The sequence below is a fragment of the Natator depressus genome, chromosome 3 (assembly GCF_965152275.1).
Source record: "Natator depressus isolate rNatDep1 chromosome 3, rNatDep2.hap1, whole genome shotgun sequence".
In the NCBI taxonomy this organism is placed as follows: domain Eukaryota; kingdom Metazoa; phylum Chordata; order Testudines; family Cheloniidae; genus Natator; species Natator depressus.
Genome location: NC_134236.1, coordinates 10,257,393 through 10,283,593, shown reverse-complemented (window position 1 = coordinate 10,283,593; position 26,201 = coordinate 10,257,393). Strand labels below are relative to the sequence as shown.

At 43.2% G+C, this 26,201-nt stretch overlaps 1 protein-coding gene across 7 annotated transcripts in view; it reads right to left on the bottom strand.

Annotated features, from left to right (window-relative positions):
* Nucleotides 1-979: 979 nt before the first annotated feature.
* Nucleotides 980-26,201, bottom strand: part of HMBOX1 (homeobox containing 1) — a 144,256-nt gene continuing 119,034 nt past the window's right edge. For 2 of the 7 annotated variants that reach the window (XM_074947411.1, XM_074947417.1), the window contains 5 exons: nucleotides 9,148-9,230; nucleotides 7,367-7,462; nucleotides 6,042-6,136; nucleotides 5,726-5,827; nucleotides 980-3,133 (listed from right to left, as the gene is read on the bottom strand). In XM_074947411.1, coding sequence (XP_074803512.1) covers nucleotides 2,996-3,133; nucleotides 5,726-5,827; nucleotides 6,042-6,136; nucleotides 7,367-7,462; nucleotides 9,148-9,230 — 514 coding nt within the window. In that variant the 3' untranslated portion in view covers nucleotides 980-2,995. The remainder of the gene's footprint in view (nucleotides 3,134-5,725; nucleotides 5,828-6,041; nucleotides 6,137-7,366; nucleotides 7,463-9,147; nucleotides 9,231-26,201) is intronic. The other 5 variants (XM_074947412.1, XM_074947413.1, XM_074947414.1 and 2 more) reach the window with 5 other exon arrangements.

Here is a 26,201-nt window from a genome sequence, read left to right as displayed (position 1 = left end):
CTAATGATACACAAGTTGTTCATCTGCTTATTCTTTTTGATGTGTTATGAGACACAGGAGCTGTAAGACGGTGCTAGACAGAGTGAAGGCCAGATTCTCTTCTATACAGTGGTGTAAATCCATTATTTTTAGTGGAGTTATTTCAAATTTACACCAGTGCAACAGAGGTCAGGATCTGGCCTTTACTGTATTGGTGTTATTCTTTCTTAATGCTCTAAATAGATGTTTGTTTTAAACAATGAATTTTTAAAGGTAAAATGTAAGCAATCTTTATTTTGTAAGTGCAGCTATCAGTTTGATTTGATTCTTTAAAATGCAACAGCTAGAACAAACCCTGGTGGAAATATCAGCATAAAGAGGCCATAGATTATTAAAATCTCCTTGCAATAAATTGTGGTGGTTTCTTGTCAGCTCTGTGTATGACTGTAGTATGAATAAGTAGGTAAAATTCCACTGAAGCTAGTTTGCTGGATCATCCTGCGGCGCAAAAACACCCCTCCCCCGCTCTTGCTCGCTAGTACCGAAAGATTCATACACACACACACACACACACAAACAAAGAAAGAACACTGCAATGATGACTGAAACAATTTCGTTCTTTCCTGAGTCTATTCTGACACTATTCATGAATTCGCCTACTCAAGAAATACAATAAAACAGAAAAAGACAGCTCCATTCTGCTTCAGTGATCTACTGCTAAAGAAAGCATATATATTTTCCAGTGAAATCCATAAATAAATGACTGGACCAAGCCCTGCCTATATATCTTCAAAGTCACAGGGACAAAGAGGTGCCAACTCCCCCACATCTACCTAAACAGCTTTCACAAGATTAGCAGACATAAAGATGATCTAAAAAGAAAAGGAGGACTTGTGGCACCTTAGAGACTAACCAATTTATTTGAGCATAAGCTTTCGTGAGCTACAGTGGTTAAGTGAGCTGTAGCTCACGAAAGCTTATGCTCAAATAAATTAGCTAGTCTCTAAGGTGCCACAAGTCCTCCTTTTCTTTTTGCGAATACAGACTAACACGGCTGTTATTCTGAAAGATGATCTAGTTAGTCTTTACCTTCAGGGGGTTTAAGGCTGGCTAAAACCCTGCTGATGTGCCACAATTTCATCTTTTTTTCTTTCTTTCTTTTTCTAAGTGCTTGCAATTATATCTGAGGGTTTCAAGTTACAACCATCTTGCAAAGCTGGGGGATGAGGAGGAGATGGGAAGGAATAAAAACTAAACAAGTCATAGTAACTTCCCTTCACCTTTAAAAATGAACAAAAGACAAAGGAAAGCCACGCTTCAAAACAAAGCCATCTTCCCTCTTAAACTATTTCCATATAGCAGGGAGGATAAAATGGAATGCCATGGCAATGCTATATAAATGTATTCATTTTTTCAAAGATATAATGCAGCCTAGACCGTCTCTAACGCATCCCGTGCTACTTCCAAGGAACAGTTTCCTCTTACCGGCAGCGACATATCACTTATCAGGATGCCATGAGATCACTTCCACACAATGCCAGCAGATGTAATTTTCTTAGATGCATACACAGTTCATCATTTAGATACTAGATGACAAGGTGATCACAGGGTGACTCTGTAATGCAAGTTTGTCGTTTGGTATTTTGAATTCTCAAATGATAAAAAAAAGATTTATCAAATATAAATATCTTTAAGAAAAAAGTAACAAAAGTGCTACATATGATCAAGGAAAAACAATTCCGTTAGTTTCTGCTACTTAAAGTAGGTTTGCTTTACAAATATTACCACATCCATTATCAATATGGCTTCCCATTATTAATTAAATTGTCTTAGCAGTATAGCTTTCTCACACCTTAACAAGGACAGAGTAAAGAGAACACAAAAGCGTTACACCCTATATCTCAAGGAGGAGATCTTCCTGCCTTTTAAGAAATGTTCATATTTGGGTGAATATTTATGCCATGTTGATAACTAGCAGAAACTAGGTACCAAAGTCCTCCAATAACCTTTCAGGCCTGTTGGGATTGCAGGCAGTAGTTACACAGACTTGTACAAACTCACCCATTTAGTATCTTAATCCCTTTTTTTGAAAACATTGCTTTTGAGAGGGGCTGGAGGGGGAAAGGTGAGAGGAAGAACAAAAGGTAACGCAACTTCTATGACAGATCGATAGAGTCTAGACCTCTTCGGAGCAGGCACTGCTAGATGTGCCAAATAATGAATAGTGGTTTTGAGAAGTGGACTGCCATCCATTAGACATTCAGCTCATTTTTCATGTGATCCCAGGCTGGGCTTCTATCATGGTCCCAGAGGCAGAAGGCAGTATTTTATCCTCTAAGCCATGCAGCTTGTGAGAGTAGAGGATGTCTGTGTTGAATATGTGAGCATCAACCGAAATGTGTGAATATGTTTCCCGTGGACATGCTCAGCGCAGTACCCAAAAGAAGTATATCAAGTCACTGTGTGACCAGTGAGGCACGGCTTATTGCAGCTGGAAATCACTTATTCCCATGCTGAAGTGGGGTTTCTAGTGTTCTTTTTACTCTCTGTTGATACTCCCAATATGGTGTCCATCGACCCTGAGCCTCTACCTCAGCTTCCATCCTTTCAGTCTTGGAGAAGGAAAAGCGTATAGACTAGTTTTACATGCTGTCTAAGGGTATCCAAGATTTGACATGTAGCCTAAGACTTGGAACTGAGGGCTCTCTAAAATACCTGGAAGCACTTTCTTGGAATGCTAAGACAAAGCAGCAAGATTTTCGAGCCACTGGGGCTGGGAGAGGGAGGTTGGTTGGTTGACTGATTATTTACTGGGAATTAATACTGAGAGAGTATATGCAAAGGCTGAGGGCACCATGCCATCTTCACAGAACAAGACCCTAACAGCTAACTGACGTACAAGAAACTGCAAAGTTATACTGTAAGAAGAACACATATTAAGGACCGAGGAAAGTCTGCTAAGGTGCTACGTCTAAAACTAAGTTACTTCTTGTTTTGACCCTCCCCCTTCTTTGTATCAGTCGTCGTCTAGGGCCTCTGTCTTGATTTCGTTGGTTCCTTGCCGGGCCAATGCCAAGATGGTGTGGTTTACTGCTGCCATTTCCACGGCTAATGAAATGGGATCTTGGTGGTCACTATGGCTAGTGCTGTCATCCTGTGTATGCAGAAAGGAAAAAGATGAAGCGTTGTTAATTAGTGAGCATTCAGTCTGAGTGAAAGAGTTTTTAAAGTGAGCAGTTAACTAAGGGCCGCAATTACACTTTTGCTAACTGGGTAGGGTTGAAAAGAAACATGGACTCCTTTTAAGAAAATGTCATTCACTGGGCAAACACAGGTTCATTGAAATGGGCAGGGCAAGGCGTGGAGATTCACGTTTATTTTCAATAGATAAAAACTGGCTAAACGCAAGCTTAGTGAGGAATGTATTAAATAATAAGGTAAGAGTGATTTAGTGTAAAATAGAAGTAACACATATATACATAGGTTCTATTTTATATAGGGATACCCCTACAGACAATTGAGCACTAAACCAGCTGCTGAAAATGTCCCAGACAGATAAAAAAGGTGGTGAAATGACCTCATGCAGGAACTGCCACAGCAGATCACACAGTCTAGCCAGCCTTCCTGCTACATGCCACACCTCATTTAATTAAATAGTGAAAACCTGCGGGTTTTACTGCTGCCTGCACTGCAACGTCAAACAGAGCTGTCACCATATTTTCCTCTGTGTCTTTTCTCTAAACACTAAAAAGAAGCCTCTTAATTTTAACAGGACAACAGTTTACTTGTTCAGGATGTGTGGTTGCTGTGAAATACGAAGAATATGAGGAAACTTCGCTGCTATAGGCCTGCTCTCTGGCCACCCAGCTCTGAAGGCAGCGCAGAAGTAAGGGTAGCAATATTGTGATGCCCCTAAAATAACCTTGCGACCCCCTGCAACTCCCTTTTGGGTCAGGACCCCCAATTTGAGGTCTCCCCTGTGAAATCTGTATGGTATAGGGTAAAAGCACACAAAACCACAGATATCATGATCCGTGACGCATTTTTCATGGCCGTGAATGTGGTAGGGTCCTAGGAATAAGACAAAGTCATAGAGTTTAAGGCCAGAAGGGAACAGCAAATCATCTGTTCTGACCTCCTGTACATCACTGACCACTAACGTCACCCAGTACCCGCACACTAAACCCAACCACAAAAATCCAAGTTCTAATCCTAAATCTAAAAACCAACTCTTTCTGGGACCTTGGGCAAACCTGGCATCAGCTTCCCACCTTTCTGAACTGGGGGTAAAAATACTTACTTACCTTACAGAGGTCTTGTGAGAATTAGTTAATATTTTTACAGCATTTTAGAGAGCAAAAATGCTACATATTTTTGTCATTATTACATCAGGCCCATGATGAAGAATTTGCAACAGTATCATTTCTAAATCAAGATGGCAGGTGGTGATTGCTGGTGGGACAGAAATGCCAGTTTTCAGTAAACTCCTGAGGCTGCTTAACAGAATCTCTTAATTTGCCATGAATTTTGGGCCATATGTTCAAAACCCCACATGCACATCAGAACTTGTATGCATGCTTTTGAATACCTGACCCTAAAAGTCATTTAAGTGAACTAGATCATGCCGAGAAAGTGTAAAAACACAATCCCTCTGAAGTTGTATTAACGTTATGTTATTAACTTTAATGGTAATTGGATAAACTTTATGTTTTAAAGTTTTCTGGAGTCTGAACGATACTCTGAAACACAGATTTTATGGTTTTAACGGCTGAATGGGTGTTAAATGGTCATCAGGACAGCTTTCCACAGTAATCCATTTAACTTTTAATGCCTAATTATCCTTTACAGTGGAGTCTGGGCTAGATCATTGAGAACTGCAATGTCTAAGGACTCTGAACAGAGAATTTTAATGCAATTAAGCAAATTATTTCTCTTTCCAAAAATATGTTGGATAATACAAAAATGCAGAAAGAAAGAAATGGTTTGGAATTCTAAACAATGCATCTGCTAAGCCATCAATTCCTCTATCTGACAGGCATGCAATTAAATGTGCTTGGCTGCAATTTCAAAATATATCACACCAATTATTTAGGAGATTCTGACCTTGCACAGCCATACGGAGCAGAGCTCCACCAACTACTCCCAGAGATGGTCTAGAAAAGGATCTTCGTCCTCCACCAAAGAAACAGCAGCAGCTTCAAGGATGGTGAAAACAGAGCAGGTATGCCAGCACCTCTCACCCAATCACTGTCCCACTGGACTTGGGCTGAGCCTACTGGGGTAGCTACTCCAGGATACTGGCCTCCTAGTAACCACATGGAGATGAGATCTCCTACTTCTTTCCAGGGATGGCCTATTAAGAAAACCCCAACAAAACCCAGACACCTGGGTGTGGCAGCATGAACACAAGGAGCAAAGGAAGCAGAACCATCTAAGTGAACTGTTCAGCAAGGCCAATGATGTCAAGTGAATCTATCCAAAATGGACTTAGTCACCATTGACTCTGCAGGGGAAGATGGAGAAGGAGAGGTGGGATAAGAACATGGGTGCCTGATGTCACAGGGAAGCATGTTTGTGCCAACACACTGCAGAAATGGTTAAAGATCTGTACATCCTTTCTTGAAGGTTAACCACTGTACCAGTGCCAGAGATAAGGACAGCTTGAATTATGCATGGTGCGTAGCTTGAGTTAACACTGTCCTAGCATTTTTCAAACATTGTGTGTTGTGTGAATGGTGTCACTTGCTTGTTTGGAGCAGATCCTCCTGTCTTCTTCTACCTTCTCTGCTTCTCTGCCTCCCTCTGAACATCTTCCCTCCTCCTCCCCATTGCGTACTTGCCAAGTGTCCTGTTGTATGACAATAAATCCAAGTGGGTGAATACTGGTTTCTCACACATTCAACAGGGGAGCTGTGCTCTTCCACTTTCCCCATTAAAATTACATGAAAGAAAAAAAAAAAAGAAGGAAGTCTGACTCATGAGAGGTACAAGGCCCCATGATGCTGAAGTGTCACATGCGGGGTCTCCCATCTGGGGCCATGCAGCTCAGCTCAGATTCTTACCTGCTCTGAATAGTCATTCCCATCGACGTCATCGCTATTGGAATGGCCTCCTGGACTCTGTACATCTATGCCATGGCTCTCCAGGATTGCTGCTTCTTCGAAAAAAGCAAATGGATCCCTAAATTATCTAATGCATTACCAGAATTAAAGACAATCCATTTTTAGGCATTTGAAGAAAATGGACTAGCAAGGTCAATTCTTGGCCTCCTCCTCTCAACTCTCCACAATTGGGGTGGGTGTTGAGTGTTCACCTCTGTTGCCCCACAAAATTGTTTCCATTCTTCATGTCTAATCATCAAACCTTCCTTCTTCCCCATCTAGTCTATAATGGACAGACTCTCCTTTGTGCATGCAGTGTTGCTGTAGCCGTGTTGGTCCCAGGATATGAGAGAGACAAGGTGGGTGAGGTAATATCTTTTATTGGACCAACTTCTGTTGGTGAGGTAGACAAGGTTTCGAGCTACACAGAGCTCTTCTTCAGGTCTGAAGCTCGAAACTTTGTATAGTCTGTAGAACCAACACAGCTAAGTTTGTGAGCTGTATCCTATTCCAGCTTGCACACCGTCAACAGAATTGTTTACTATGTTCCAATCAGTTATGGCTCTGCAAACCCACTGAAGGCAATAGGTGGCACGGGGTAACCGAAGGAAGAATTTGGCCTGCAGAATCCTTGGTACGGTGATGGAATTTGAGATGTAAAGAACCCATCTTGACTTTCAGATCTCAGTGGAATCTTACAGGGTTGGCAGTAAGAAAAAACACCACCATTTTGACTTGTAAAATGAGTACATTTGAGCTAGACATTACTGAGGCAAGAAACTTACACACAAAGACCCCTTTTTTAAAAATCGCTTCCCCTTTCCCCCTGACGCTTTTCAGAGTGGGACTACACTTTAAAGGTTTTAAACTCAGTACATTTTGAATTTCCCCTATCCCCAGTGCAGAAATTACTGCTTCTCTTGCTTCATTTGGGACATCTAATGGGACTGGGCCAATAATCTGGTGTTAGGGAAATATGAATCCTTCTATATTGATCAGATTCAGACTTAAAACAGAAATTAGGTCCTCTAGTGACAGCCGAGCACTAAATCATTTTTCCTGTCCTACTACTGACATTTGTAAACTGAGTCCCCGATGATAGTTTAGAAATGTTGAGAAGGTGAAAGATTTATTTTAAAAAGTGCTTTAACTGACTATTAAAAATGCTTGGAGCTCCTAGCCATTTGCATTAATAGAATTCAATCTTATACTCTCCATCTCCCTCGAGCTGGCCTATCTACTTAAGCCCTTCGGGTTGTCTGAAAGCAGGTTCTCGGATACATTACCGATATTGGCTCTTCTCTTGATTTCCTTTCTTCTGTTGGCAAACCAGTTGTACACTTTAAGGGAGGTAACTCGTTCCAAATCGGACAACTTTTTGCCTGTGAAAATATACAGTAGAAAACACACAGTTGTTTACTGGGTTTCACAGGTATGGATGACACTTTGCACATGCATATAAGATCAGCAGATCCCTGCCCAGTGATAAACCCTTGAAACTTAGAGTAGACAGCATTAGAGAGTGGAACTACATAAGAACAGTTCACAAATGAAATGCAGGGCTTTTCTTTGCAACTACAGCCAGCTCAGTCCTAAACTGTGATAGCGAGCAAAGCTGCTCTTCCGATTCAGGTACTGAGATTCAGGAGACCAGGATTAAATTTACAGCTCTGCCACAGAATTTGTGCATGACCTTGGTCAAATCACTTCACTTCTCCGTGCCTCAATTCTCCACAGGTAAATTGGGGATAATACTTTCCCGCCTCATAGGGATAATGTGAGGCTAATTTGGTTACTGAGTCTGAGGTGTAAAGGTAGTGAGTGCCGTAGAAAAGGGAGTAAACATTAATAAGAAGTGAGATATGAGGATGGCAGAGAGAAGATCTAGTAATAGTAATAACAACAACTTATATAGCACTTTTCATCAGCTGATCTCAAAGTGCTTTAGAAAGGGGTTGCTATCATTATCTCCATTTTACAGATGGGGAAACTGAGGCACAGAGCAGGGAAGTGACTTTCCCAGGGTCACCCAGCAGGTCAGTGACACAGCTGGGAATAGAACCCCAGGATACTGAGCCCCCAATACAATGGTCCGTCCACTCGACTAGATTGCCTCCCTACTAGTTATAGTCATTAATGCTAAAATTGTCTCATATGTTAGGACGTCTCGTCCTAGCTTTTCTTTATTTCTCCTTTGGGTTTATTGCATTACTTTTAATTCCTGTAAACAAACGTTGCAGAATGTGTTATCTGCAAGGTTTGGGTATGTTCTACTATTTCAACTAAGCAAAGGCAGGTGGGCTCACTGCTTCAAACTAAACCAGATACCCACACTCCGTTCCAGGTACCATTTCTCATTTCCTACCATCACAGGAGCAGGAAGAACGGAGAAGATGCTGGGAAAAGGAGGGTGGGGGGGAAGGGAAATGAGATCCTCCAATTTAACACACACAACCTACAGGGCAGGTTCATGTCTAGAAGCTATAGAGAAGCTTGGACATCAGGAGACCAGAGCTCCCTACTTTGCCAAGGATACACCATGTGATCGTAGGCAAGTCACAGCCTCTCTGTGCCTACATTTCGCCATCCTTAAAATGAGATCAGTAATAACAATAATAATAATGCCACATACCCACTTTTGTAGAGGGCTTTGAGATCCTTAGATAAGAATCGCACATATTTGTAAAAGTAAACTAAAAATAATTGGCTTTAAAGAATGCAAATCTCTGAAATTTGTTCCCTTTCCTATGGATACCCCACTTGACCCTGTATATATGAAATGTTCTGATGCTGAACTTCACATCTAGCTCTCTACTATTTTAATTAGTAGAAATTTAACTTTCAGACATCAGTGTTTTGGTCTGAAAACTACATTAGCCCTCATGTTCATCCAAGTACAGCAGCGTGAATGACACGAGCCATACAGCACTCTAGGAAAAACTTACTACTGGTTGAGAGCACTAAATTGTTAGTAACAGCCATAAAATGAGATTTGCTGAATTTAGCAGGAGATGTTGAAATCTAATTGCAGACTCCTTTGAGAAGAACAGCGTGATCAGGTCCTTACCTGGCTTTTGTATAACTGCATTACAGGCATTTGCAATTTCTTCTCTCTTTGCCTCATCAGGATATTGATTCTCATTGAAGTAACTTCAGGAAAAAAAAAGGTTTTCAGAAATCAAAACACGAATGCACCAAAACAGCTTCACTAAAAGGTGTCAATGGCTAGTAAATGCACTGGTCTTAAAGGGACACTACAGACACATTAAGTTTTATATTAAACAGTATGTGCATGTTTATGTATTACATGTGAACACACAGTTCCCCTTTAAAACCTTCTCAATCACCTTAGATAACCAAATGTCACCGCCACACTTGCACTGTTCCCTATAGCAAGTGAGTATGTATGAAAAAATAGAAAATGCGGCAAATACCAAAGATACTATTGCAAAGTGAAGCACTTATGGTAGGAAACCCCACAGTTAGTACTGAGGCACCACTACTCATTTAATTAAGAACACAAGAACGGCTATACTGGGTCAGACCAAAGGTCCATCTAGCCCAGTATCCGGTCTTCCAACAGTAGCCAATGCCAGGTGCCCCAGAGGGAATGAACAGAACACAGGTACATCAAGTGATCCACCCCCCATTATGTGATAACTATTTTTTCTGCATGAGCCGTCTCATTCAGTGCACAATGTTCAATATTTATGTTGATTCTCAGGGTTCAGTAAGCATCTCTCATTCACTACATACCTACTTCCACACTGACCACCAAAATCTTCACATTTTACCAGGAAACACATAACGACAGCTGTTTTGAGTCATTACTGTGGGAGAATGTAGTGGTTTTCTTACAAGGGTTCTGTGAGTGCAGAACTACATAGTAATACTCTAAGAACTATGAATTAACTCTAGTATGCACTTTTAAAATTATATTTGCAATTTAACAATTGTAAATTTACTATAGGATAATAAGATACTATTTTAATGTAACATTTTAGTGCTATAGCTTTTGATAATTATTTTACTATACCTATAGTTTTGCTATAAAAATTATAATTTTACTATTAGAAATGTTTTCCTTAGCCTTAACAAGCTCAAACAAACTGATTTAAAACCTGTAAGCCCAATCAAACTCCCATTGAAGTCAATGGTGCTGGTTCAGACCCTATATGCAGGGATCACTTCATTGCTTTTCAGTTTTCATCCTAGGAATATATTTGTATTTGTAGGGGTTATTTTACAAAAGTAAAAGTCAGAGTTACAAAAGTTCCCCCGTCAGCTTGGTAATGGACTCTTACAATTGTTGCTGTGTATTTAAGGGAACAAATTTTGCTTTTTATTTTTACCAGGAGACTATGTAGCAGTGGACTCATTAAGGAGGCAGCACACACACACACACGCAGGTGCGCACCCCGCCACCGCATCTTTGTGCGCATCTGCTCCCAGCATAACTTCATATAGTCGATATACCCTGATTTTTCAGCTAAAAGTTGCTATATATAAATAAACGGATTAAACCAATTTAGGTCGCCTTGCTGTTAAAAGCATGATTTTGTTCCCTGTAATATTTCGTTCCCAAGCTACCTGCGAACACCAGCAGGTAACAGCGCTCCCCCTAGTTCGCTTTGGAGATTCTTCCACAGCCAAGGCAGCCTCACTGTGAGTAAATTTTAGTAAATGTCCAGCCTGAATTTTCTTTTCCTGCCTTCCAGCCCTGCTACTCACCCTGTACTTTGTAGTTACAGCTACATGCACAATCGGAGCCCTGCCTGCGGGCTGGCTACTCCTTGATAAATTGCTCATTTCGCACAGCAAGAAGTACTGTTAATGTGCATCCATTTGATTTGCTTGCTTAGAGAGCAACTGCAACCATTGAAATTACATTTTTAAGCGAGGAGCAGAATATAGAAATTAGTGATTTGGGTACTAAATACCGTCTCTCTCTCTCTCACACACACACACACACCCACCCTTCCTCTTCTAGGTTTCTTGTTGAGTCTCTCTCTTACGGACTAAGATCCAGGTCTACGTAGGCACCTAAATCCCAAACATAGGGACACAACTCCTAGTTTTGGGCTCCACCGAGATTCACGGAACTCCGGCTTAGCGGCCACCTAATCCTGTAGGCACCTAAACCTCACTCAGTGCTTACATTTTTGCTGCGAGTCTCCTAGGCGTCTATGTTTCTGCGCCCAGAGATGTGCACTGTAGCCTCACGCTAGGCCAGCTGTTCCCCATGAGGGGGCATGACCCTAAGTGAGGTTGCGCCATCAGCAGATGGGGTTGTGGCAATCTTGAGTGTGCAGACGCCATTTTGCTCCACACAGCATGGCCTTGTGGGTATGGTGCATGCAAGGCCAAGCTGTGTAGAGGATGACATTTGGTAATGGCATCCTGCATGCTGTCTGGGCTCACGGGAGGCTGAAAATGGGGTCATGCAGGCAAAAAGTTCAGGAACTGCTGCTCTAGGTGTACGAATGCCTATTTCCTGCCTAAGCCCCAGGGTGACCCACAAAGCCTGGAAAGATAGGCTTTGCCCACCTCTCTCGCCTGCGGGACTTGATCTGGTAGGTGAGCTCTGAGCATGCCTTTTGGACTGGGTTCCATTCAAAATCTGGCCAGAGGAGGTGGCAGCAGTGGGGGCCCCCAACATAATGCTTAGCCCAGTGCACTCATCTGCAACGTGGGACACCCACGTTCAATGCCCCCCTCTGCCTGCTGTAGAGAAAAGGATTTGAACAGGGGTCTCCCACCTTTGAGGTGAGTGCTCTAATCATTGGGCTATGAGATATTCTCATGTGGCTCTCCCTCAATCTCCCCTGTTGAAGTTGTTCCACTTGGGATAAATCAGAATCACCAGAGCAGGGGGACCAGACTCAGGACTCCTCAGTCCCAGGTGAGTGTTTCTAACCACTAGGATACAGTGTCATTCTCTCTCTCTGCCCCGATGTCTATTTAGGTATTTATCCAAAGTGAAACAGTTTGAACAGGAGATACTGAGAGACCCACATCAGAATAGCCCAGTGGTTAGGGCACTTTATTCAGAGGTAGGATTCTGCCCGATGGGGAGAAGGGGAAATTGAACCCAGGTCTCCTACATCCCAAGGGAGTTCTTTAACCACTGGGCTATACACTGCTGCTTCCTCCTATTTGGGGTTGAGTTAGGTGCCTGCTTAGCTCATTCTCACAAGAAACTGGTTAGGTACTTAAGTCACCTGGCTCCAGGAGTGGGGCTCCAGGCTGTGGATTGCAAGCAGAAATAGGGACCTCTTTGCAGCCTGGATTTAGGCACCTAACTTTGTGAGAGGGGTGGGGCTCATGACACACCCATCTTGTCTGCATGCAGCTAGCTTAGGCAGAAAGCCACCTAATGTGTTGGCTTTTGTGGATCCCATTCTTAAAGCACCCATCTCTCTCCATTCATTGTCCAGGGAGCTTAGCTCAGCTTTGTAGATTCCATTGCAATGCTGAGTGCTGCAACTCTGAACTCCCTTTGAGGATCTGGGCCTGAATCCTGAGAAACTCCGTACATCTACAATCCATACTATGCCTGGTGCCATTCTGTCTTAAATCAGGGCAAGTTCGGCCACCGACTTTCAAGGACGCAGACTTGGGCCCATTGATTTCAATGGGAATTGCTGGTGCTCACCACCTCTAAAATTCTATGCAGGCAGCAGCAGGGACACTCCCAGAAGCATCAGCAAAGGCTGCAGGGCTTTATTTGATTTGGCAATTTCCCAGGCCTGGACTCAATGTAATTTTCATTCTTTGAAACATACCATCCCTTAGATATACAGTACCATGGAATATTCAGCACAGAACTGTCCTCCCTTACAAATTCCTGTTTGCGGGGATTGTGTTTGTACAGGGCTTTTTTCGAAAAGGGAATAACAAGGAAAGAAAGTGTAAAGAAATGTATAATGAACTGTGTTAGAAAAACACATATTATATATTTAATAGTGTAATACGAAAATGTAAAGGAATTTGTTGCATCCTGTAAGTATCTTGCTGACACAGCTCTCGAAACACTGGTAAAACAACTTCAAAGGCTAAAAAAATCATGAAGCTGGTTTGTGTCTTACCTAGAGTGGATTCTTGGTTGGTGTAGATAACAGGGCTAAGCACACTAGACAAATGTGTGATTTATTAGCCAGATGCAACTCTCCTTAGTAAGACAGACTAGGGGGGATGGATTCTGACTGGACAGGACTAGTCAACCAAGGCCACAAGATGCAGACAAGATAACTGTTTTAAGAAATAATGGAATATGTGAAAGCAATAAAAGGACAGCTGGTTAAAAAAAATAGACAAGGCGGCACCAATTAGAGTTTTAGCAGGATAAATAAAAATGGATGAGTTAGAAGGATTTGGAGTTAGTTATTATATGTGTATGAAATATATTTAGAATCGAATGGTTATAAATAAGGTAGTTTTAATAACGTGTGCCTGCTTGATGTTACGAGACAAGGTATAACGGACGCGTGTATAACAAAGGGGGCTGGAGGAGGAGAAGCCAAGCAGGACCCTATCAGAGAGAACCAGCATGGACCTGATGATGACAAAAACAGCCTACCTATACCCCAGAACTGGGTAACTGATTGTTACTCTATCCTGCTCTCTCTGTTTTACTTCTGCTTGATTAAGTTGGTGATATATTGTCCTAAAATTCTCTTATTAAAGCTTTAAACTAGTTAGGCTTAGTAATTGGGTTCGAAAAACATCCCCCCAAATGACAAACGTTTTAACGACAAAAAGCGCTGGTGTGAACAGTGCATTGTTGGCAAGAGCCATTCTCCCGCCGACAAAGCTACTGCCCCTCGTTGGGGGTGGTCTTATTTTGTTGCTGGGAGAGCTCTCTCCTGATGACAAGGAGCGGCTACACTGCTTACCCCACAGTTGTAGGGTGCACAGTGTAGACATAGCCGTAGACGCTGGGAGTTGCAACTCCTAACTTTTAGGCACCCTGCCGCCTAGAGGAATTCACAACTGAGAGTTAGGCACCTACTGTCCCTGTGCAATGCATGGAAAGAGGTAGGCGCCTAGGCAAGGGATTCACAGAAGCCAAGACACTGAGTGGGGAGCTGCCGAAGTCCCACCTCTCAAAAGGAGTTAGGTGCCTCTGCTTGGGATTCTCCCTCTCTAGTCAGGCTCCTAAGCCAGCCCTTTCTTATGAAAAATTGTGATGGTTCTACCACGGCCACAAAGATACCAAACAGCCCAGTGGTTAGAGCATTCACCTGAGAAGTGGGAAACCCAGTTTCATATCCCCACTCTGCCTGATGTGGTGCAGGGCCTTGAACCCAGGTCCCCCAACGCACTGGTGAGTATACTAACCAGTGGGGTGTAGGCTATTGCGTGGTGTGGCTTTCACAATCTCTCTTATTGAAGTATAAGGGACTGCAATCTATGCACTAACTGCTAGGCTCTCCCTGGCCCAATGTCTACCTAAAGCTCTGCTCCAACACTGATTGGGGATTTGAACCTCTGTCTCCCACATCCCAGGTGAGTGATCTACCCACTGGGCTATTGGGTCTTAGGGAGACATCATTACCACCATCCTCCCTTCCTACTCCTCGTGGATTGGGTGTGCTGAGAGCATGCCTACAGGATCAGGCGACACAGGTGGGGGAACGTCTAGTTTGAGAAACCCACCAGGGCTTAGGCATGAGCTAGGTGCTGAGCTGTTCGGCAGTGTCAGGAATTAGTCGGCAGTGTACACATACATCTGCAGAAATGTAGGTGCCTACGGGACTTTAGATGCCTCCAGGGTTAGGCGACAGCTGAATGGGGGTGGTTTGCGAATGCCAGTGATGCCAAAATGTTGGACTTTAGTGCCTAAAGGGGCAGTTAAGTACCTAATTCCCCTTGAGAATCTAGTCCAAAGATTAAGTCTGCAAATCTGCCACAAATAGCTGTATTAGGTTTCCTGTGAAAACTCTATTTCATTTACAGATACTTGCCAAAAATCTACAATACATAAAACAAACCCCATGAAATTAGAAAGAGAGGGAAAAACTGTCATGTACTAAAATTATAAGGTGACAGCCTGATGTTGTACTCCTGTACGCTCTGGATGATCCACAACCCTGTACCTGGTGGACGATGCTCAAGCTTAGTAAAGAAAAGCAAACAAAAGCCAACGTAAAAATGCAGGAAAAGCTCCGCATCTGAGAAACGGGGAGACATATTAATAAAGAGAAGAAAATGGAGAAGCCATTAGCGAGCCTCTCATTCAGCCCATAGCTATGTGCTACACTGAATGCACTATTAACAAGCTGCAGGCTACCATATGTTCTGGCTGGCTCTGGTGCCTTGGAAAGGGAACAATGCTTGCTACCCGTAACAGAACTCAGGCTTGTGATGAGTGGGAGCAGGCTCCTTTGGACAAGCTAACCCTTTTCACAACATGAGGAGGAAATGACACCCCAATAGCAAAGTTTCATGGCGGATGCACAGGATGTGGTGAGGGTGGGCATTAAGGAGGTGTTGGGAGCGACTCCTCAGTTAAGATTAACAAATTTATTTGAGCATAAGCTTTCATGAGCTACAGCTCACTTCACACAGACTAACATGGCTGCTACTCTGAAGTCAGTTAAGATTGTTGAGATTTAAGTTTAAAGCAGAACTAGAACCCCCCTGCTTCACACTTAAATGGACAAATTCACTCTCAGATCTGGCACAATAACCACAGGTGGTTTGCATTAGTAGAGATCACTTCTCTCGCCCTCTGTCCATAGCCCCTTCTAGCTCAAACCCTATGCAGCATCTGAATTCCCCCCACTCACCCATCAAGCCTCTAATAGCCTGGTACAACTCCATTCCTGCCCCTCCTATTAACTCAACTCACATTTTCCTCCACATCCAGTCTCCTGGACAGCTCCTCCCATCAACATTCGTAATCCCCAATGTTCCTTCTCCCCACCATGTTCAGCTTTTATACTTTGATCGAGCAATTCTGTCAGCTACTCCAGGCAGAGCAGACTGAAATTTTCCAGTCTAAAAGACAAAGATCTCAGAAAGTTACAAGCAACGAAAAACAGGTTAGAATGGAAAATTTTATGCAACCTTAACAGTAAAAACCACACTCCCACTATATTAACCTACACTCTTGTAACACCTTTCATGCAAAGATCTTAAAGTGGTTTATAAATATTGTATGCTACATCTACACCCTCCTCCACTTCTTTCGGGGCCTTAATCTCATCTGGCCCTATCGGTGATACCATAATACAAAACAAAACAACTAAGGGCTTGCATACAAGGTGCAAAAGGACTATGTTACCACGCACTAGGTACTTTTTCAGAGTGTGCTAGCAGGATCTACATGGGACAGTTACAATCCAATACATTAGAGTACTCTCAAAATCACATCCCCCTAGTTCGCTGCTGGTGCCATGTAGACAAGCCCTAAAAGCTTCCCAATATCTCTTTAAGGTAGGTAAGTGTTATTATACACATTTCAAAGATGGGGAAACTGAGGCACAAAGACATTAAGGAACTTGCCACTGGCCACAGCTCTGCTGGCAGAGCTGTGAACAGAGCCTAGGAGCACCCTGTTGTTACCACCATCCATTCTCCCTGCCACAGCCCAGAAAAGAACTCAAGAGTCCTCATTTATGGTTCCCTGTTGTAATCATTAGAGTACACTCCCCCCCAGAGAAAGGGACAGAACCCATGAATCCTGAATTCTAGTTCACAGCTGTAACCACAAGACAACACTCCATTCACAATACTGGAAGTTCCCTAAAACTTCAGAAGAAAAGCCATGAAGCAAACTTAGAAGATATAAGAAAAATAGTGATTAAGCAGGCACAACTAAATCCTGCAAAGGGATTATACTTTCTAGACAAAGGGCAGCTGTCAGCCAAGTAATCACTGAACACCTTCAGCGAAGAAACCAAATGATCTCTTTTGCAGAGAATGACAGTAAAGGATTAAAATGAAAAGTGGCCAAATAATTTACATGAAATGAGAATCCATAAGATGGGAAAGAATGGAGATATCCTTGAAGCAGTTTCATTTCAATAACACTGAAGTCTAGAAAAATTGCAGATTCAGAGAAAACCTCTCTTTCAGGGATAATGTGCCTGGGACAATGACAGTCAGAGAATCTATCTCAGCCCAGGGCTCTGTAATGTACATTTACACATCTCCACCAAGGTGCCCCTATTTGAATTCCAGCAATAGCTGCCAACCTTTTTGCTCAGTTGTAGAGTTTAGTTTTCCAGGCCAAGATCTTATATACACCAACTAATGCCCTCAGCCTCCAATTCTGTTGTGATCCCACTGATCCACAGTAGGAGTTTTATTGCTCCACATCCAACTGCTGGAAAGACAAGGGTTTGAAGTAACCTAAGCTCCTTAGCAGTGTAAGAATGGGTAGCACTGGGGCATCAGCACTGGGGCTAGGAGAGGGGGTCTAGGGTATTAGTTTCAAAAGCCTGAAACACCAATACTGCCAAACAGACCCATGGCTTGGAACCATTGGTACAGGGTGCCACTCTAGCAGCCTGGGGTTCAGGATACCTAATCATTTCCACATGTAATTCATTTCTGTTTGTCAAGGAAGCTTTTGAGCTGTGAAATATTCCATCTTCTGTGGGGTTCTCTGGGTACCTGCTGGAGCCTGAACAGCGCCCTGTGTTATAGCCACCATCTGTCCAGGGAAGGGAGGAAGTGACAACCCCTCAACACCAGCTCCCATTTGGTTATTGCTGATGGATATAAATTGCCTGTCCCACAAGGGGCTGTGTTCATGCTCCTGCAGTCCTCCTGCTTCCAGACACACACACTTTTTTCAAGGCCCCCGAGTTGTGTTTAGTAGCTGTAGGCCGCCACGAATTTAAGCTCCACGTTTACTCTGTTTGAAAATCACATCACACTCTGCTTTCCAAACAAGCACAGAAGTTCTGCCAGCTGCTTCAACTGAATTGCCGACTTTATCCCTCGTTAGTACATTTATCAAGGTGGCATGTCTCTGGCTAGGTCAGGGGTCTCAAACACACGGCCCGAGGGGTTATTTTCTGCGGCCCGCCAGCTCCCTGCGGCCCCCACAGCATTTACCTAGAGCGGCTCCGGCCCAGCGTGCACCGGGGGCAGGGCGGGCTCCCCGCCTGCCTGCCCCCACGCTGCTCTGGGAAGTGGCCAGGACCTGGGGTAGGGGGGGCACAGGGGTCTGTGTGTTGCCCTGGCCGCTCCTCCAGGTACCTCCCCCCGAAGCTCCCATTGGCCGCGGTTCCCCATTCCCAGCCAATGGGAGCTTCGGGGGGAGGTACCTGGAGGAGCAGCCAGGGCAACACACAGACCCCTGTGCGCCCCCCCCGCAGGTCCCGGCCGCTTCCCGGAGAGGTGCAGGGGTGGGGTGGGGAGCCTGTCTTGCCCCCAGTGCGCATGGCGCCAGGCCAGACCCGCCCCTCAAACCCTTCCTGCAGCCAAACCCCCCGCCCTGCGCCCCCTGCTGCACCCCACAACCCTCCTGCACCCCGAACCCCCTGCCTAAAGCCCCCTGCCACACCCCTCCTGCACCCCAACCCCCTGCCCTGAGCTCCCTGCCGCACCCCACACCACTGCTGCACCCCGACCCTCTGCCCTGAGCCCCCTGCCGCACCCCACACCCCTCCTGCACCCTGACCCCCTGCCCTGAGCCCCCTGCCGCACCCCGCACACCTCCTGCACCCCACCCCTCTGCCCTGAGCTGCCTGCCGCATGCTGCACCCTGACCCCCTGACACACCCCACACCCCTCCTGCACCCCAACCCCCTGCTGTACCCTCTGAGGGCAGGGAGGGGGCGGAGTTGGGGTGGGGATTTCAGGAAAGGGGTTGGAATGGGGGCAGGGAAGGGGTGGGAAGAGGCGGGGCCTCACGGAAGGGGTGGAGTGGGGGCGGGGCCGGGGCAGCAGTGCGGGTGGTGGTGGTGGTCAGTGGTGCGGCCCTCGGGCCAATGTACTAGTCCTCATGTGGCCCTCGTGGTCATTTGAGTTTGAGACCCCTGGGCTAGGTCTACACTACCGCTCATGTCGGTATAACTTATGTGGCTCAGGGATGTGAGGAAGCCACCCCCCTGAGCAACATAAGTTACACCGACCGAAGTGCCGGTGTGGACAGCACTATGTTGGCAGGAGAGCCTCTCCTGTTGACATAGCTACCGCCGCTTGTTGGGCATGAAGAGATTAAACAGCTTGCTCAAGGTCATATAGGTAGTCTGTGGCAGAATAGAGACTCAAACCTAGATCTCCTGAATCCCCACCAAGTGCTTTAACCACACAACCATAGTTCCTTTCGCCAATATCTATCAAATGAGGCAATACTGTTTATTTAGTATTAAAGACCATTTCTCTCCTCATTAATCAATTTTGCAGTTGAGGTCAGTGAGATGCTAGAGCTACCAATCTCCCAAATGGGGACGAGAGTAGTCCTGTGGGAGACTCCTAGACTGGCTTCCACACAGAGAAATAGTTGGTAATTATAGCTATCTTAGGTTTTTCTATTGCTGTCTGCAACTGCAGGATCTGTGCATCTAGCTAGGAGTCTTTGTAGATTTAAAGGCCAGGACTATTATGATCATCTAGTCTGACCTCCTGCATAACCCAGGCCAAAGAACCTCATCAAGCCCATATCTTCTGGCTGAGCTAGAGTGGATCTTTTAGAAAGAGAGCTCCAGTCTTGATTTAAAGACTTCAAGAGATGGACAATCCACTGCATTCCTAGATAATTTGTTGCAATCGTTAATTACCCTTACTGTTTAAAAAATCTGAATTGGTCTAGCTTCAGCTTTCAAGCATTGGCTTTTGTTATGCCTTATTCAGTGAGACTAAAGAGACATTATCAGACATCTTGTCCCCAGGCAGGGACTTGTAGACTATGATCAAGGCATATCTTAACCTTCTCTTGGATAAACTAAATATATTGAGGTTCTTGAGTGTCTCACTATAAGAGCATATCTTCCAGGTCTCAGAAGATTCTTGTAGCTCTTTTCATGGAAGGAATGAATGTGGAGGAGGGATCTTAACGGGTGCAGAAGATCATAGATCTTATTTAGAAGATCATAGATAGGTAAAATAGTCATTACATTTTAATATACTTTAATATATATTTTTTATAATTTATATATATAATGAATTTCACAAGATTAAAAAAAAAAATATTTACCATGATTTTACAATTTCCTTTACTACAAATAAGTGTTTGGATCTCCCAGGAGAAAGAGCAATTTACGAAATGCTTCCCAGCATGCATATAGTTTGATACTGTAGATCAGGCACAGGTAATGTATCTCCTGTAGCAATGCATGAGAAAGCAAAGACTTTCAAAGCTACTATAAGACTAACTGTATTTTTAAAATATTTTTCTCCTCACTAATTTGACAGCAGTTTCAAGCACAGCAAAGTTCTATCAACCTATTAAAATTATCTCAAAATGTGTTTGTTTAAAAACTGAATTTACCTTACAATAGCTTTGAAAGTCTCATACCTTCGGAGGGTGATCTTCACTTCCTAATCTATAGCATCAGACTGTCAAAGTAACTACTCTCTAATTGTTAATTATTCTTTATTATAGCTAAGGCATTTTTAATTTAATTTTTAAGGCGTAATTTATTCTTCCTGTTAATTGAATATGGTAATTAAAATATTTTTGATAACATACAGAAATTTTCTGCTCAACAGAAAGATTCTCAATTATTAAACATTTGAAACAGAGAGGTCCTTCCTGGTTAAAACACCCTGAAGGCACTAAATGCAGACAGTGGTTAAAATTGTTGAGAGGGGCCCCTGGCTTAACTGTGTTGCTGGTTCCTAGAACAAGTATGTACGGAACCACTGACAGACAAAAAGAAGAAAAGGGACAGGAAATTTTTTAAAGCTTGCAAGTAGATAAAACACCAAGACTTGATAAAGTGTGAATTATTCTGTAATAATTCACAACTAGCTGGGGCAATACACCTTGAAAGCTGTGCCTAACAATGCACCTAAGTATGAATCATTATAGCTTGTCTTATTGCTTTATTTACTTAATATATGTTACTTAACATCAGAACTATACACTACAGATATATTTATGTATTTATATATTTATATTATATTTTATATATTTATGTATTTATGATATTAACTCCTCTGTGCATAAGCTTCTCTTGCAAAGATTTAATAGGGTGACAAGTGAGACCTTTATATAGACGCCCATCAAACAAGGAACTCATTCAAAACTTTAAACCTTGTGCAAGTGTTACTAAACTACCCCCAAATATAGCTATCCACCTATACTGCCTTGTGCTGTGGATTAGTTAGTTCTCACAAATTAAGTCAAGGAAGGGTCAGTTCTTGGACAGGGAACCTCCAAGGAACATCTAAGCGCTGCAGAAAGGAGTGTTGCCAATTCAGCAATGGCACCCTTTCTGACAAATCAATGCACCACCAAAGTCAGCGGGTATTCTGCTGCTGGAGGTACCGTCGTGCAGAGATGTATGGTAAAACTGAGGTCCTGACCACTTGTGATCATTAAAGGGTTCATTTCGTCAGAGCAGTGAATGCAAGTTTTCAGGGCTTGATTGAATACTATAGTAAAGGGTAACAAAGTGGATTACTTGTCTTAAACCTCATTCAGAGCTCTTGCAAAAAGTGCCCGGGGAGCTTTAATGACAAGATATGTTTTATGTCACATTTGGACCACAGTCGTTCCAGCAGCCCAGCCCAGCCCAGCCTTCAAAACTGCGTAGGGGCATAAAGTTCTGTTCTGAGTCAGGAGGAGTTCTGTATTGCCAAGTGTTTAAAAATAAGGAACCCAAAATCATGATTGTAAAAAAAAAAAAAGGGGGGGGGGGGCGGTATTTTTATTTGCCTTCTGGGTTTTGAGCCAGGGTTCACTGTGGTCACATTTCTCAGCCTCTCTCTGCAACCTTGAGGGCTAGCATTTGCTTTAAAAAAAAAAAAAAAGCTGAGATGCTCACCTAATCACATGCCTCCAGGAGTTAAGGGTTTAAGAAAAAAAAACAAATATAGTGAGATTCATGATAAAATCATGAGAGCTGTCAACACGGAGTGCGCTATTGCTGAATTACCAGCACCCGTTCCCCACAGTGCCCTAGGTTTCCCTTTGCCGTTTCCCAAGTACTGACCTGACCCAGCCCTGCTTAGCTTGGGACAGCTTAAGCAATCACAGTCGGAAGGTAAAGTTGCAGGTCAGATAACATCTGGAAGTCATTAATGGATTATACACAGGTTCAAAAGACCAGTTCAGGCCACTTCTTATGTGGTGCCATGTAAAGGTGCTTGGCAAAATGCAGGATTAAACTATCTAGTTCGGACTGTAACAGCAACACCTTGTTTGTAACATGTGGTAAAGCTATCGCTTGTACACTGCCTCCATGGGCAGGAGATAAACACTCTTATAGCCTGCATTTATATTAACCTTTTACTTACAAAAACAAGACATCTGAAAAAGATGGGGGTGCTCAGAGTAATAATGTTACTTAATATAAAATCCTGTAATAATACTTGACACTTCTAAGGCACCTTCCAGCTTAGGGTCACAAAGCCCTTTATGAACATTAAAGACTATCTCTTCCCGCCAACTTTCTCAGATAGCTGTGTATTATTAGGCCAATTTTTCAGAGAGAGAAACTGAGCAGTTAAGGGACGTGCACATAGGAAATCATCATCAGCAAAACCACGAACATGACACAGCGCTCCTGATTCCCAGGCCTGAGCTCCAAATCACAGGATTTCTCTTTCTTCCTAGACCTCCGCCCTGCCCCCCATACTCAATTCAACAGAAAAGCCAAGACTCTTGAGGGGGTCTATGCTTCCCTCCAGCATTCACATCCCACGCTACTGAGAGTGGGGCTGCCAACAAGAAACTGACCAGCTGATTAACAGAAGATTATGGAGTACAGGGGGCGGGGGGGGGGGCGGGCGTGTGTGTGTGCGCTCACTTTACTCGTATGTTGTGTAGCCCCCTGCCCTATCGTCATCCTCTTTGTTGTACACAAAATAAGCTTTTGGTGTTTGTACAGCACCTTGCATAAGGTGCATGCTGCTGGAAACAAATTTAAAAATGTAACAAAACATGGGGGTTACACAGGTGCCATCAAGGGAAAATAGGCCCCCTTTTTAAACTCAGCAGTTGTATAAGACATAAAATGGAAGAAGAAAGCCCCAGTGACGCTCTGCAGATAAAGCCCATAGGATACTCCAATGCAGCATCCTTTTGCCTCCCTGTTTAAAGCACTCCACTACCCAACAGAGCTTACATAAATACATGATACAACCTCTCCGAAGAGTTTTAATCAGGAACTTAATTTCCCAATTTCTCCTGCTAATAACTCCAAATGTAGCTTGGACAAGTATCTACATCTGCTGCTAGATAGTTTATTTCCTCTGGTGTGGGTTTGGGACTCTATTCAAAGACTAGCTTGCAGGAAAGCTAGTTTCTAGGAGAGGAATGGTATGAGAATCGAATGAACCCAAGTGATGCATTGAGTTGGATTCCACTGCCACGCATCTAACTGCTGACAATAAGATGCCCCAGAACTGAAGGTGACAAGATAAATATAAAGGGAAGGGTAAACCCCTTTAAAATCCCTCCTGGCCAGAGGAAATCTCCTCTCACCTGTAAAGGGTTAAGAAGCTAAAGGTAACCTCGCTGGCACCTGACCAAAATGACCAATGAGGAGACAAGATACTTTCAAAAGCTGGGAGGAGGGAGAGAAACAAAGGGTATGTGTGTCTGTCTATATTTTGTCTTTGCCGGGGATAGACCAGGAATGAAGCCTTAGAACTTTTAGTAAGTAATCTAGCTAGGTACGTGTTAGATTATGATTTCTTTAAATGGCTGAGAAAAGAATTGTGCTGAATAGAATAACTATTTCTGTCTGTGTATCTTTTTTGTAACTTAAGGTTTTGCCTAGAGGGGTTCTCTATGTTTTGAATCTAATTACCCTGTAAGGTATCTACCATCCTGACTTTACAGGGGGGATTTTTTTTATTTCTATTTACTTCTATTTCTATTAAAAGTCTTTTTGTAAGAAAACTGAATGCTTTTTCATTGTTCTCAGATCCAAGGGTCTGGGTCTGTAGTCACCTAGGCAAATTGGTGAGGCTTTTTACCAAACCTTGTCCAGGAAGTGGGTTGCAAGGTTTTGGGAAGTATTTTGGGGGGAAAGACGTGTCCAAACAGCTCTTCCCCAGTAACCAGTATTTGTTTGGTGGTGGTAGCGGCCAATCCAAGGACAAAAGGGTGGAATATTTTGTACCTTGGGGAAGTTTTGACCTAAGCTGGTAAAGATAAGCTTAGGAGGTTTTTCATGCAGGTCCCCACATCTGTACCCTAGAGTTCAGAGTGGGGGAGGAACCTTGACAGACAAGTATCTACATCTGCTGCTAGATAGTTTATTTCCTCTGGTGTGGGTTTGGGACTCTATTCAAAGACTAGCTTGCAGGAAAGCTAGTTTCTAGGAGAGGAATGGTATGAGAATCAAATGAACCCAAGTGATGCATTGAGTTGGATTCCACTGCCACGCATCTAACTGCTGACAATAAGATGCCCCAGAACTGAAGGTGACAAGATACTAGCCTGCTTGCTAATTCCTTTACAGTTATTTCTAGAACACACAAGAGGTTAATTTTTTAATCCATTTAAGCAAGGTTTGCCCTGAAGATAATACCCTGTGCAGAGCTGGGTGATTTCACTGTGAGAAGCAGAGATCTCCCTAGATGAACTTGGGCTCTACACGACTCAACTTTGTAGGTCAGAGTTGATAAGTTCTCTCAGAGAAGTCTAAGCAGATTGGAAAGGAGCCAAGGGGTGAAAGTTAAACCAAAGCAGTTTTTTGAACAGTAGTATTTGCTGTTCTCTAGGACATAAAGGTACCACCGCATTGCTGGAAAGCACTGAATTCTCCAGCATCCTGCTCACTGAACACAGCGAAATATACAGGAGTACTAAAGAGCAACCAAAAATGTACCACCTTTAAAAAAGGTGCTGAGAAAAGCCAGGGAATTCCACCTGAGTGAGCCTTACCTAAATTAATAGAAACAGTAGCTGAAAGATCATTATAAAATATCTAGACTGAATGCAATATGCTAGGGACACGTTTGTAAAGCTTCTGTGAAGGAACCCAACCTCTTAGAATTCATGCTAAGGGATAAAGGAGACTGGTATATATAATTTATTTGGACTTTCAGATAGGCCTTTGATACGATCCCTTACAAGGGCTATTAAAGAAACTAAGTAGCCACTGGGTGAGAAGAATCTGTCAGATTAAAACTGGTTAAGAGAGCTGTAGAAAGAAGTGGACAGCAGCCAAACATAATTAGAAAATTATATACTACGTTATTTACCTGCTAAACTAGGTTTAACTCCACCACAAAGACATTGGCTCCCGAGAGCTGCAATGATCACCAAGTGCATGATTTTACAAAAATGGAAGAGTAAGGCTTATACCCGGAATAGAGCAGCGGTATTTGAACCTGTCTGAGTTCACAGCCAAAGAAAGAATAGCTTATTCCTGTAGAGAGCAATTATAACAGATACATTTCTAGATACGTTTAGATAAAGAATTTTGAGATGGTTCAAAGACTGTCAGACTTCCATTCTACCTAACTCCTCCTCTTTTTCCCTACCTCTTGGTCCCGTCCTTCCCTTAGTCACGTATATCTTCCCCTATTTTATTACTGTTACCGAACAGGTTATGTCTGTGTGGTATTGTCCAGTTTTGCAGCTTTGACGAGCTGTAAAACTGCACAATTGCATAATTCTATTGGAGACCCTGTGATGCGTGCAGTACTGGAAACAAGCACAAAAAGGTAAATGACTTACACCTTGTATCTTTCATTGTCTGTTTCTTTATGAAAATACAAAATTAATCACAAATCCAACCAACCACACCTGGTTAAGAGGTAAAAAAAGGGTCAATTTTTAGCATAGAAGGACGTTAGTAAAGAGGTACACCAAGGTTCCATACCATTATTATTAATGATTTCCATAAGGCTGAGGCCCCACTGTGCTAGGCTCTCTACAAAGATATAGTAAATGACATTCCTTGCTCCAAAGAGCTTATAGTCTAAAAGAACCAGTGTTATTTATTACATTATTAATATCCTGGATCTAAAAGAGGGAGA